The sequence below is a fragment of the Pituophis catenifer genome, unplaced genomic scaffold (assembly GCF_029215685.1).
Source record: "Pituophis catenifer annectens isolate HBS135680 unplaced genomic scaffold, rPitCat1.0.hap2 SCAF_3, whole genome shotgun sequence".
NCBI classification, from domain to species: domain Eukaryota; kingdom Metazoa; phylum Chordata; class Lepidosauria; order Squamata; family Colubridae; genus Pituophis; species Pituophis catenifer.
Window position 1 is genome coordinate 166,077,220 of NW_027256883.1, and position 13,570 is coordinate 166,090,789.

At 38.1% G+C, this 13,570-nt stretch overlaps 1 protein-coding gene across 1 annotated transcript in view; it reads right to left on the minus strand.

The window, feature by feature from the left end:
* The window catches only part of GRM4 (glutamate metabotropic receptor 4), a 294,677-nt gene that overhangs the window by 102,619 nt on the left and 178,488 nt on the right, over positions 1 to 13,570 (minus strand). Inside the window, exon 3 of the mRNA XM_070939707.1 lies at positions 3,665 to 3,800. Within this exon, the coding sequence (XP_070795808.1) occupies positions 3,665 to 3,800 (136 nt within the window). The remainder of the gene's footprint in view (positions 1 to 3,664; positions 3,801 to 13,570) is intronic.

A 13,570-nucleotide genomic window follows, 5' to 3' on the forward strand; every position in this document is an offset into this window, starting at 1 on the left:
GTGAATTATCATGGGAATCAGGCATTTATTATATTGGACTGATTTCACTGTCAGCAGCTCAGAGTGATACATATGTTCCTATACTCATGTGACCAAAATTGTGGGGGTGGGAATGAGAGATTTGTCCAAGGCTATCCATTTAACTTCACAGTTGAGGGAATGTTGGAATGTGAGAAGAATAAAATTAGCAAGCAATGACTCACTAAATTGGAAACGGGACCAGATACGCTTCTCATTTTGGTTGATCTTAATAACTACTGCAATAACTGCTGGCACAGAACATAACTATTTGCCTGATGGTCAGGCCTACTCAGAGTTCATCAGAATAACACATATTTTATAAAAGCAGAACCAGTTGCCAATAGTCTCCTGGGTTCAGTTCAAGATGCTGATTATAACCCATACAGTAAAGCTATTATGCAGCTTGGGCCCTTGTTATATTTGGCAGCACCTTCTCTGGGTAGAATTTGTTCAATTATACAATCTAACCAAGACAGGACATTTATCTCTAGAGACATGGAAGGGGAAATCTGGAGAATGATATTCTCAACAGTAGCATTTGGTAACATTTCATTTCCTGAAATGAGGCTAGCTTCTGCTTTTTTATGCTTTAGGAAGCAGATTAAAATCATTCCCTTTTGCAGGGCATTGGTTGTAAGCCACTTAAAGTCATTCATGCAAGACACCTAAATAAACAAAGAAATAAAGTTATTGTCCAGCTATGGATTTTAAGATTTATTTTTATTTCATGAATTAACACAGCTCTTTATTGCTTTACATTGAGTCTGTGATGTTTTAAATAAAAAAAAATCTGGGCAAATAAAGGCAACAGGGGAAATGGCTATGTATATATAAAAGTCACAAAGAAATTATGTGGGATGCAATCCCAGCCTACCGAGAAAGTCATATTGAGGAAGAGCTATAGATTTCTTGCATGGAGCTCTAACTCACTCCCCCACCTCACAAAATGGCAGCCTAACTATATTTGCAGCATATACAGCAATACAACTCTGGACTAAGGCACAGAACCCAACTTGCACCTTCTCCATTGTTTCCTTATATCCACATAATACATGAACTTCCCACAATTTACATATAATTTACTATTGCATCTTGGGCAGACACAAAGTCACACTCACACATACAAAATCACATAGGTTTTATGAGCGCAGCAACTGGTTCATCTCCTAAACTCTCTTGTGCTAACCGATAGATGCAAACTCACTCTTAAATAAAAGGAGCTTTTTCCATATACAGTATTGTGATGGGAGATTGTGGGTGAGCTTGGAAAAGACTGGAAGGCAAAATAGATACAAAAATCCAGACATAGAAGATGGATTATTGGCAGCTAGTTTCAGAAAAGGTGACTCAAGCCAGGTAGCAAATCTTTTTGAATGATTTGCCATAATTAACTTGCTATAAATGAGATTTTACAATTGATGAGACCGGTGCCAAACCCCATGAAACTAGGTGGAATCAAGGATCTGAGAACTACACAGATTTCAGTAACGTATCTTTAATGCTAGTATGATGGGAAATATATAATATACTAAAGGTCTCCTCTCCATTCCTTTTCCAGCCTTCTCAGACTGTCTCATAGTTGTACTAATACTCCAATCATCACCATGACATTGGGAGACCACCAGTTTGGGGTGAACTTTCAGTTTATCATGGTAACTATGCAACTATAATGTTTAGAATTACAAGATAGAAGGTAATCTAGAAAATAGGCATGTATGTCCATTTGAGAAGATTGAAAAAATATAGTATATATGCAGGTTTGAGAATCACAACAGCTCTTATGTTTTGGAGCCAGAAATACATGCATGAATCATGTGAATCAATCCTAAGAAATCAAATCTGGCTCAGTAGTACATGTTTACCATTGCCTGAAAAATAGGAATTTTCCAGATGCATGTAAACTATTGCCACCAGAGTGCAATTCTCCAGTTTACTGCTTATTTTCATATAGGCAAATGTTTATAAATCTCTGTTTAAAGATACTTGTCATTTATGCTGCAAAGTAAATCCCCTGATTTTGGTGGAAGGAAATAACATACAATATTTTTAAGAGCTTCACAAAAACCCTAAACAGTTTGATGTAAACTGATTGAAAATGTCAATTTACTTATATTTGCCAACATTTGTTGATTAATAAATTAGATAGTTGCAAGATGAGGTGCAACTCAGAACTGCAAGATCTAAAGAACTAAATCAGAGGATTGTGTGCCTTCAGTTTTTCATTTTGTGTTATAGTTACTTCATTGGAAAAAGCCATATTTGCTTTCTAGTGACTACCAGAGAATATTAAAAGTATCCTTTTTAATTACTAAAGATAAATTCTATGGAAGCTTGACTTCAAAATTTCCTCACAAAACCTTAATCTTTGTGGAAAGTGTTTTTGAAAAAGAGGCTTCAAAATTATATCCAATTTCTAAAAGTATTTTAAATTTTTCAAACTAATGATTAGATGATGAAAATTTCAAGTAGCCACAGTCTGCTTTGCATCATATTTCTCTGAATCTATAGATCATATTTTAAAATGCCTTAGAACGTGAATGTTTTTTTATGGTACAACCAAAAACAAGCTTCCCATAAGCATTTCAGTGGAATGTTTCCTGAAGCAAAATCCAAGAATTTAGATCTTCAGATTTTTATATAATTATTAATACTTCCTCCTCAAATTTACCTTTTTTCATGAAATCATTTATAAATTTCTGAGGGATCTTTTCTATGCCATGCAAGCCCAAGGAGGTATGAACCAGTGGTGGGTTTCAAAAAAATTTACTACTGGTTCTGTGGGTGTGGCTTGGCAGGGGAAGGATACTGTAAAATCTCCATTCCCACCCCACTCCAGGGGAAGGATACTGCAAAATCTCCATTTCCTCCAAATCAGCTGGGACTTGGAAGGCAGAGAATAGATGGGGGCGGGGCCAGTCAGAATTTTTACTACCGGTTCTCCAAACTACTCAAAATTTCTGCTACCAGTTCTCCAGAACTGGTCAGAACCTGCTGAAACCCACCTCTGGTATGAACCAGGGACAGGATTATGGCTTCTAAGCAATTCTAAAGGGTTTGATCACCACCACCAAACTAAAGAAGGATGGACCTATTCTGATTGTTAGCCAAGGGATGGGCCTCTTCTAAGTTGGGGATACATATTTAACCTACAGCAAACCATCGGAAATATCTTCAGAAACATCAATTTACAGAACTACAGAAGATACCGATACCATTTTGAAACACAGAGGAACAATGGAAAACGTATCCCGATACGTTGTTATTGAGGAAGGAATATGGAAATAGCCTTCAAGAAGAAATTTAAGAACTGTTAAGTAAACATCAGCTTAGTTCTGGGAAAGAAGAGGGTGAAAAAGAAACTCAAGATAACCCTATCTTGATTCTATTCAGTATAAGACAGAGTGCAGAGGAAAACTCTGGCAGGCTTTGAAATTCTGTTATTATATCCTATATCAAGAGTACAACTAGTCCTTTTATTGTCTGTTCTTTGACTTAGCCAACCTCAGACCTTCCATTTTATTCGTTAACAAGATTCATATTTAGCTTTCTCCCTTTCTGCATGCCCTATTCTTCTATACATTTTCTTTCTTTGTCTCACAATTTTCAGTCACAGATCCTAAAGTATTAATCTCTAAATTCTTACTTGATATCATCTTCATTGGCAAATATGATGACAGCTCGAGCATTGGATGTTTCCAGAAGGCGCCGAATGATCTTATCAAATTCTCCTTCTTTGGGTTCCCGGGGAATCTTGACTGATTGTGCCACACACACACTCCCTGTGATAAAGAAAATAGTATGATTTGAGAAATCTTTAAACAGAAGTGACAAACACTGAAAGATTAAAGAAAGGCATGGGACAATTTTCCCATAGCCCAAAACAACATTTTCATGTGGTTTCATCTGCGGGTTTTATGTCTGTATGTAATTGTAATTTTAGTGAGGATAAAAACATGGAACCAAATTATGAAGCTAGATGAACATGCATGTCTGAACTCTTCATTTATTTAATATTGGAAAGAACATCCTATTTCATTTTTTTATATGTGCCTAAAGGCCCAATGTCAAATGGCTTGGATGAAAGAATCTACATAGTGCAGTAACTATTTGGGCTCTTCTTTGAAGCTTATACATTTTGTTTATATCTGTATATGCTTATACTCTGCCTTATAAACTGACCTTTATTTGTATATAGTATAAATATATAACACAAGTAGAAACACAAAAACACATCGTAAAATTACAAAAGAATAAAAGAAAAAAATTAATAATGAATAAATCAGAGATACCAATTCCAATCTCAACATGTAAGCATATCTATCTTCTCCAAACTGATGCCCTCCACATTACAATCTCCTAGACTTGTACCAAATGGATATTGGTCTCCAGCTTGTACCAAGTGGACATTGTGGGCACAGTATTCCAAAAGCCCTGAAGTGTATCAGTTTAAGATATGCTAACTTGTATTATTTGATGTTTAAACCTGCTCAACCTTAAAATAATTTTGTAAGTTTCCTCTTTAAGTTGTTTGTGATTCCCAGGGTCTCCCAACTCAATTTAAGAACTCTGATATACAGTAACTGATTAGGAGTATATAGGTGAAGAACTATCTGTTTAATTCGTTACTATGCAAATTCACCCTTTACTTTTTCTTGTCCCTAAAAAGTCACCATATCATGATGCTGAACTACTAACACAAGCCAAAAAAAAATTAAAAAATCACCCTTGGGAGCATCTGTATTAACAGGTGTCAAAAGTCCTGTAATAATGAATGCAGAAAGGGAAAGCAAGATTCTATCATGAAAATTGTATGACTTCCTGACTACTTTCCTATATCTTAGGCATGGATTTCTATAAAATAAAGGTTACAAATGCATGTTTCAAGATATGTATATTTTCCAGATGTGAACTAGAAATTCAAATAATCTCCATCTCTCATGGAGGGCTTTTTTCTACAGAAACGTTTAATTTATAGTTGTTTTATTACTCTTAATTAATTATATCTTTATTTTACACTCCCAGAAGAAAAAATACTGGACACAAAGGTAAAAAACAGAGATTATTGATTTCATATACTCACTTCTTACATGATGCTCCTTTTATATAAAACATTTCTGTGGGGAGCTGATCTGAATTCTAGATTAAGCAATGCAATGTCCATCTCACTCCCCATTTTCATGGTCTTTATCGTTTCAGTTTCTTTGTTTCACTATCCTTTTCTCTGAGCCTCCTCATCCCATATCCACTAGGGCTTTGTCTGTAGTACTTGAAATCCAAGTCTTCAAAAGGTGTTTCAATGCATGTGGAAACCCAAACTTAACATCTGACTTCAGAACCTTAAAGCAACTCTATCTTTCTCCATCTGATCAGTTGGACAACATAAAAAAATGACCATTTTTCTTCATGCATTCATTGATGTAATGATTTCCTTTTGATGCCCTCTAGTGACCAATGTTGAAAGTCACCTTATCAATTCCAGGTGTAAATACAGAAAGTTACCCCCAGGAAGGATTCTATATAGTAATTTCAAAGTTCTAACTCAAGTCCACGTTAGCCCTTAATCATTTATAAAATCCTAAAATTGTCACCCTTTTGCTGTATATTCAGAAAAAAAATCTTGCAAACCTTAACATTGTAATTGAAACTTATTTCTTAAAGGATTGAAGGAAAAACTCAGTGAATATGATCAAACTTGCAGTTCTGAAGGCTCTTTATCTTTAAAAACAGTAAAAAAAAAAATTAAACTCCAACGTGATTAATAAGTGAGTTTTGGTCAAATTTTGAGCCCAGAAAGAGGCCACATTAACAGCAATGAGCTCAGTGGAATCCTGCAACTCCCAGCAAGTAATCAGAAACACATCAGTTTGTGTGATTTATTCTACTCACACAAAAAACTGTTCAGAATATGTATGGGTGATATCAAGATCTTTTCTTTCTCTGGAGTGATTTGGCAGTCTGGATTCAGCAATCAGCAGCCATTTTTGGCCATAAAATCTCCTCCTGTCTGCAGGATGTCAGTTTGCCATTTCCTTATTGGAACTCTTCAAGAACACTAGTCTTGCTATTATTCTCCCATGTTTAGACCTCATTGTGGATGGAGGAAATCAATGGAAAACAGTTAATCTGCAAAGTCTATGAAGTTCTAGCACTTCAAGGGGAAATCTGGGCACAGTAGAAAAAATTGATGTATTTTCAAAGTGACTGGAAGGTGTAAATAAAAAGTCACAGGCCTGATCTGTGAAGTGCAATAAACCTGGTGTCCAGTTTTGTAAGATGATTATATGGAGGGGAGAAAGCCAGGTATAATTGCCAACAGCAAGGGGCAGAGGGGCTTCCTGACAATAATGACAAGGTAATTCTTAAGGAGGCCAAGAACACAGTTTGAAGTTCTTGAAAAGCATGTAAAGCCACTGTATCAAGGTAAAGTTGGAAAGCATTTGGCGGATGGAGCAGGTGATAACTGTAGGTGGCCTGAAATGGTACTACCTGAGTAGGGACACAAACTGAGTTATAAATGAATACAGCCATAGATGAAATGTCAAAGTAATTGTTTTAGTTTTCTAACAGCAAGAGTCTTGTTCTAAAATGGCATTAGTCTTTAGTCTTCTGAGTTTCTCCATCAGACTTTGGTCTGGGAGATAGAGATTTACATGCAAAAGCTAAAATAGTACATGTTCCCAGAAAACCACAATAAAGAAAACAAAAATTTATCTAAAGGTCATCTATCCAAACTAGTAACTTGGTAAGATCAGTGCAGTGAAATCAGGACCAAAATGCTGTACATCCAGATAGTATAGGCAGATATCAAGGCAGAAGAAAATATATTTTTTCCAGGAGCAATCTTTATTTTTAAGAAATATGGTAGCCCTAATAATCCAGTACAGGTAGTAGCTTACTTATGGCCATAATTGGAACCAGAATTTCTGTTACTAAGCAAGGCAGTTTTTAAGAGAGCCATGCCCAGTTTTACAAACTTCTTTGCCACTATTGAGAAGGGTTTTTTTTAACAGTAACAGAGTTGGAAGGGACCTTGGAGGTCATCTAGTCCAACCCCCTGCTCACGCAGGAGACCTGTACTAGGGATTCAAACCACCAAACTGCCGACCTTTCTAATTGACAAGTTCAGTGTCTTAGCCACTGAGCCACCTAGTCAGGCAAGTGAAGCACTATAGTGCTAAATGAATCACGTGATTCATTGTTGTGAGTTAGGGGTGGCTCTAAATTCACAGCTCCAGCTTGAAGAACAGATGGCAGCTGCAGCCAAGAAGGCTTTTGCCCAGATAAAATCTATTGTGCCAGTTGTGCCCATTCCTGGATTAGGACAATCATTCATGTCCTAGTCACTAGACTAGACTAGGACACCTAGAACAGCGGCAGCGGGAGGCTCTGCCCACCTGCCTGGAAACTTCTGCGCATGCACAGAAGCGCCACGTGCACGCATGAGGATACACAAGCGAACCAGTAGCGATGGGATTTGGAACCTGCCCCTGACAAGCAGTAATGGGCATCTTACAGTACACTTGTGTGACACCACTTCTCCCCAAGCTGGCTCCCTATCAGCTTCCAGGTATGATTCAAAATGCTAATTATCATCTATAAAGCTCTCCATGGCACAAAAGTTTCTTACTTTATGGACCACGTATTCTATTTCTCACCGGTCAGCTAAGATCTAGCAAAATCTTCTCAATTAAACAAGGTCATCTGGTAGGACATCAGAAGTCTGCAATCTATTATGGTACCTACATTGTAGACCCGGAAATCTAGAGATCCAACTCTGGTGATATTGTGGAAAGTACTGAAAACCTGGTTATTCTCAAAGGCTAGGGATGGAAGGATGGTGAGTCCCCATAAGATTTTATATCATTGGTATGGTTTCTTTTCTAGATATACTTCTTTGTTCTTTCCTCTATGGTTCTGAGTTTGAATGATGTAAAGTAACCAGAGTCACTTTAAATGAAACTTTTTTAAACATAGGTAAATAAAGTAAACAAAATAAAACAAACATCAAAAGTTATCCAAAATATAATGGAAAGGATGACTGGAAAACTTTAAAAAGGTGGGGTATTAACCAATTTGAAAGCTCTTACCATATATTTAAAGACAGTTACATATTCATGGTCCTCTTTCATTTGAAAGTGATCCAATTTGGTGAAATATGCATTGTCTGCTGCAAACCCAAGAGATAAAAATGAAGGAAAGAAGGTAGTGATCTCTAATGTCAACTGACTTCAGGAGCCAATAATGATGGATAATGTGCAGAGAGCCAACCTTCTTGACAAAAAAAAAAAATAGGAACATTGGCAAAAAGGAAGATAAAACCTTTTGATAAATTCCCCTTGAGATATTCCTTCAGGCAATTAATTCTGTCTTTGATGTGGCATAGTGCTGATCTGAGAAAATCTGAGCTTCAGGAATAAACTTGTCACATAACCAATGAGGGGTCAGGATCTATGCTTTCCATTTGCCCTTTCCATATACATCAGCTTAGACCACATTTTTGGCAGTTACCTAAAGAAGAGGTACTTGCAGAGGGATGGAGACTGGTGGATGATTGTTGATGATGACTTGTAGAGTTTCATTGTATTCTGTGATACATCCGGAATGAAACAGCTGGTCATAAATAATTTCATCTCTTGCTGCGGCTGGATAGACTGAGTAGGCAGATCATATTTGTGTGCAATAAAGGTCTCAGTGAAATTGTTTGTGGTACCAGAATCTATAAAGACTTGCAGGTGTATATCAGCAATGGTCTGAGTCTTTAGCGTAACAAGAATGATTAAATGGTGATGTGTAGCTCTGCATGTCTTGGCTTTATATAATTTCTGGCCTCTGAACCTTTATGATGCTAGACCCATCCTATTTCCCAACAAACCAGATTTAGAATGTTTAGGGCATCTATTTAAACTGCCCCCTTCTCCAGAAGTACATTTCATCAATGTGTTCTGTCCCCCTTCCTCACACAGGCAAACGTAATACCAAGTACGTCTGCCAATATTTTATTAGGTAAACAGATTAGAATTCTTGGCAGACCAAGGTTTTGGCAGCAAACTGCCAAATGCCTGCCAAGACCGTTTTCACTCCCATAAAGCAGAAGAGGACTTATCTTCAGTCCGTTCCAGGAGCAACAAATTATCCATGAGACAAGAGTTTAGTCAATGTTCAGTCCAAAATATATCCAAGCCGAATTTCAGAGATCACGATGTGATTTTCAGGGTTTAACTTTGTCCGTTACAAAGCCTGAAGAGCAATCCCACTCATTTTTATTCCTGGTGGGTTGTGGCTCCGTGACTCAACTCAATCTCTGGCCCTCCCACGCCTCTTCCATTGCTGCGCATGCTTCTCCCTCCAACGCTGCCTGGGATCAAGCCAGGATTCATCATCCTCGCTCCCTATCAATTGGTGCTCCGATATGCCTTCCTCCCAGGCTGTTCCTCCTGGCCTTTGGATGGAAACTGAGGCATTGCCAGAAAGGAGGGTCCTGGAGAGGGAGGCCTTGTCAGTTCCTCCCCATCACCTTCTGAGTCCTCTTCCTCTGTTAGGACAGGCTCGGGAGTTGGGGTCACAACACTATGCTTTTAAAAGGGGAGTTGCAACTAAGGACTCATGTATGAAGTGGGCAGGTTTACAAAAATAGGCCTAGGCAATAGTGAAGCTCTGTTACTTCTAAGCGACATGGGTTACAGTATAGCAGAATAACAGAGTTGGAAAGGAACTTGGAGGTCTTCTAGTCGAACCCCCTGCTGAGGCATGAGACCCTATACCATTCTGGACAAATGGCTGTCCAATTGCTTCTCGAAAACCTCCACTGATGGAGCACCCACAACTTCTCAAGGCAAGCCATTCCACTTGTTTATTGTTTTCAGTCAGCAAATTTCTCTTAGTTCTAGATTGCTTCTCTCCTTGATTAGTTTCCATCCATTGCTTCTTGCGCTGTCTTCAGGTGTTTTGGAGAATAGGTTGACCCCTTCTTCTTTTTGGCAGTCCTTAGATACTGGAACACTGCTATCATGTCATCCCTAGTCCTTCTTTTCATTAAACTAGACATACCCAATTCCTGCAACCATTCTTCATATGTTTGGGTTTATATGGGTTTCATTTGCGTTCAATTTCCAAAGTTTAGCAGAAAAGTGGGGAAAAGGAAAGAAAATAGAGCTGTCTTTCTTTTCTGCACATACTCTTCTTCATTTCCTTGAGTTTTCTACCAATATTCAAGCAAACTTTCATTAATGCTGCCGTGGTTTCTGAGATGCCTTGATGAATTAGTTTGTCCCTATTTCATCTAATATCCCCTCTATGAATTGGACAATTAAGTTTCTTTCATTCCAGCCCACATCCTGAGCTAACAGCTGAAACTCAGCAGCATACTCCCACACTGAACACTAACCCTGTTGTTGGCAAAGAATCTTATGGTTGGCAGCCACTCACTTGACCAGATCTTCAAATTTATCTCTGAGGCATGCCACAAAACTAACACAGTAGTCCAAGTCCAAGCTCTGTTTTGAATAAGATAAGGGTTATCCATTTCTCAGCTCCCTCCTTCATAAGGATCATTATAAATCCTACATGGTTTTTTGATGATGGAAAGTCATCAGGAAGCGTACTGATCACATTCAGCAAGAAAGGCAGTAAATTTGCTTTTCATCCTATATATTAGGCAAGGAAGGTGATCCTCAGCATCCGAGGGATGAAGCTATTACAGCTGCTTGAAGAAAGCTGCAGGACTTAAGCTGGAACTATCACAGGAACCACTGGGCTTTTTCTGGCCTACTTGCTGGGTTTTTCAACCGGGCAGTTTATCTGGGTCACCCCTGGGTTTTGATACTGGAGCAAGGCATTAGCAACTTGATCAGCATTTATTGGAATTGCAGGAGGTCTGTATTTGTAATTTAATTCTTGATCTGAAGGCAACAGTTTTTTCCCTATAGCAATGGCTGTGAGGTCAAATCAAGCTGCTAGACTTTACAACAAGGTTAATCAATAAATCTGGGCTCTCCAAAGCTTTAATCTATTATTCAGGAATTTACTTACTTGGCAGGAGACTCTCAAACATGACTTTGGTTGGATTAGACTTTGTCTTGCAGACAAGAACAAAATAATATATGGAAAGTGATCAGCCTCTGCAGTGCAAAAAAAGCAAAATCTTTTCTATGGATCTGTTTCCAGAGTTTATATCCTAATCTTTTTCCACCCGCTTTTCTGAATTAACACATTCTTGGTGATTTATCCCCTTTGATAGCTTTGATATTTTACATAATAATCCTTACTAAACTAAGAACCACCAGTTGCCAGAAGATAGGTACCTTTTACTATGCACTCCTAACCACATAACAAATTGTAATTATGATATTAAGATCCAGTCCCATTTTAAAGCCATGGGCATAGTTCACACTTCTTTAGTGCCAACTCTGGGTGTTCAGTATGCTAGTGCAAAGAATGTAGGTGAAACCACAGGGTGAGGTCATTCATTGATTTGGGGACAGTATCATTAATATGCTGATATAAAGTTATATTTTTTGATCAAGGCAATCCAAGTGAGGTTACTGAGTTCCAACCCCAGCGCCTTAATTCTACCAAGACTGAGTGATTATGGATTATGGACATTAAGAGCCACCTAAATCTAGGAATGGAATATTAACCTTGGATGAGATAGCATTTCCCCTTTCAAGAGTAGTGAGCAACTTGGGGGAGGGTGGTTCTTCCTGGACTCATACCTCCTGCTCAATGAGCTTTTGTAGAGCTTCATCTATAGTCAAGAGCCCTTCAGACAATCATTTGTGCCTTATTCATTTCATGGCTCAATTACTGTAATGGTCTCTACATGGGGCTGACCTTGAAGACTACTCAGAAGCTTTAAGTATTCCATGCAGTGGTGCCTGGTTGCTTAAGGAACCATCTGTCTTTAGTGAATAAACCTGATCTCTAATCAGTGTTGGTTTCATTCTACATAGGTGTAGGCATAACTACATGTACAGGATAGTATCTTACTGTCGACATCAATATGTCCAGGGAAAGGAGAAGGCCACCTGACTTTCCCAGGAGCATTCCTATCTTTGTACTGCAGCATCCAATCATAAATAGAGGCAACTCAGGCAAGGAAAAACTTCAGACAAGGAAAACACGAAGTACCCCTATCTCTTATAACAGCTTCTACAGTAGTTTTGTGAGACAAGAAGCTGGCTACAGGATGCCACAATGTTCCTTTTATTAGGCAGTCAGCCATCTAAGTTAAGCATCTGTAGCTATCCATCTCAACACCTTGGGTTAATCCCTATGCATTGGCAAGAAAAGACTGAATGTGAAGACAAGAGAAATATGCAAGCAAGGTAATGCAGGACAGAGATAAAGAAGAGACCTGACTGGAAGGCAGGCAGCTCTGGGGATTTAGCACTTTTGGCTCTGATATATTATGTAAATCTTTTTTAATTTGGAAGCTGGTTTTTGAACTGTACATTTTAATAATTGATATCATAGTGCAACATTTTTTTAAAAAAATAATAATATGAGGATTTAGCTGTGTGCACAAGAAAGAAGATAGGCTTCCTGTACATATTACGTAAAAGCCAGCTCCAGAAGTTCTTCATCTGGAGATGAAGAAATATTATTTAGAGAAAATGAAGATGATTCCACTACCCCCAACAAAACAACAAAGAAATATGGCATAACACCTTATCCTTGCCTCCTTCTCCCTCCAAAATGGAGGAATAAAACTCGGCAAACAAGCTGGGGGAAAAAAAGATGGGTAATTGTTAGAACTTGGCCTCCATAAACTTTTGAATTAAGTAGGCAGAGCAAAATATTTTGAAGGCTTTCATTTTCCAACAATGAATCACAGTGAATTATTGATCCCTACATTCTCTTGCTGCTTGCTTCTTTGTGATAAAAGGAAGAATAGTAAAATTCTTATAAAGTGAGATTTATTCTTCCTTATCTTTCTAGACAACAAAAAGCTTCTACCTAATAAATATTATCCTCCCTTATACACATACTGTATCTTTTCAATTTTTCAACTTCATCTTGAGAAAGTGAACCAGTTGCAGAGGGATGATCTATTTACAATTTATGCAGGGGCAGTCTATCTGTCCTCCCATGTCTTTCTTACCTCTACTACTAGAGGTAGTACTGAGCACTAGAAGTACTGCTGTAAGATTGCCAGGTCTCAAGTATTGGGATCAATATTCAAAGACTAAGAGCAAATCTATGACCTTCAGGTTGATCAGTACCCTTTAATCAGTGGCGGGATTCAGCCGGTTCACACCACTTCGGGAGAACCGGTTGTTAACTTTCTGAGCAGTTTGGCAAACTGGTTGTTGGAAGAAATCATTGGGGCAGAGAACCGGTTGTTATATTACTTGAATCCCACCACTGCCTTTAATGGTTTCTCCTAAGTGTACTGTTGGGCTGCAATATAATTCTGCATAAACAGAATTTGACCAGGGACTATCTCAGTATTTATAACAGCAAAATATGCCCATGGAATTATGACAAAAAGTTTCCCAAATGACTATAGAGAAAGTTCCATAGAGGAATTCTAAAATGGCTTTCTAAATCT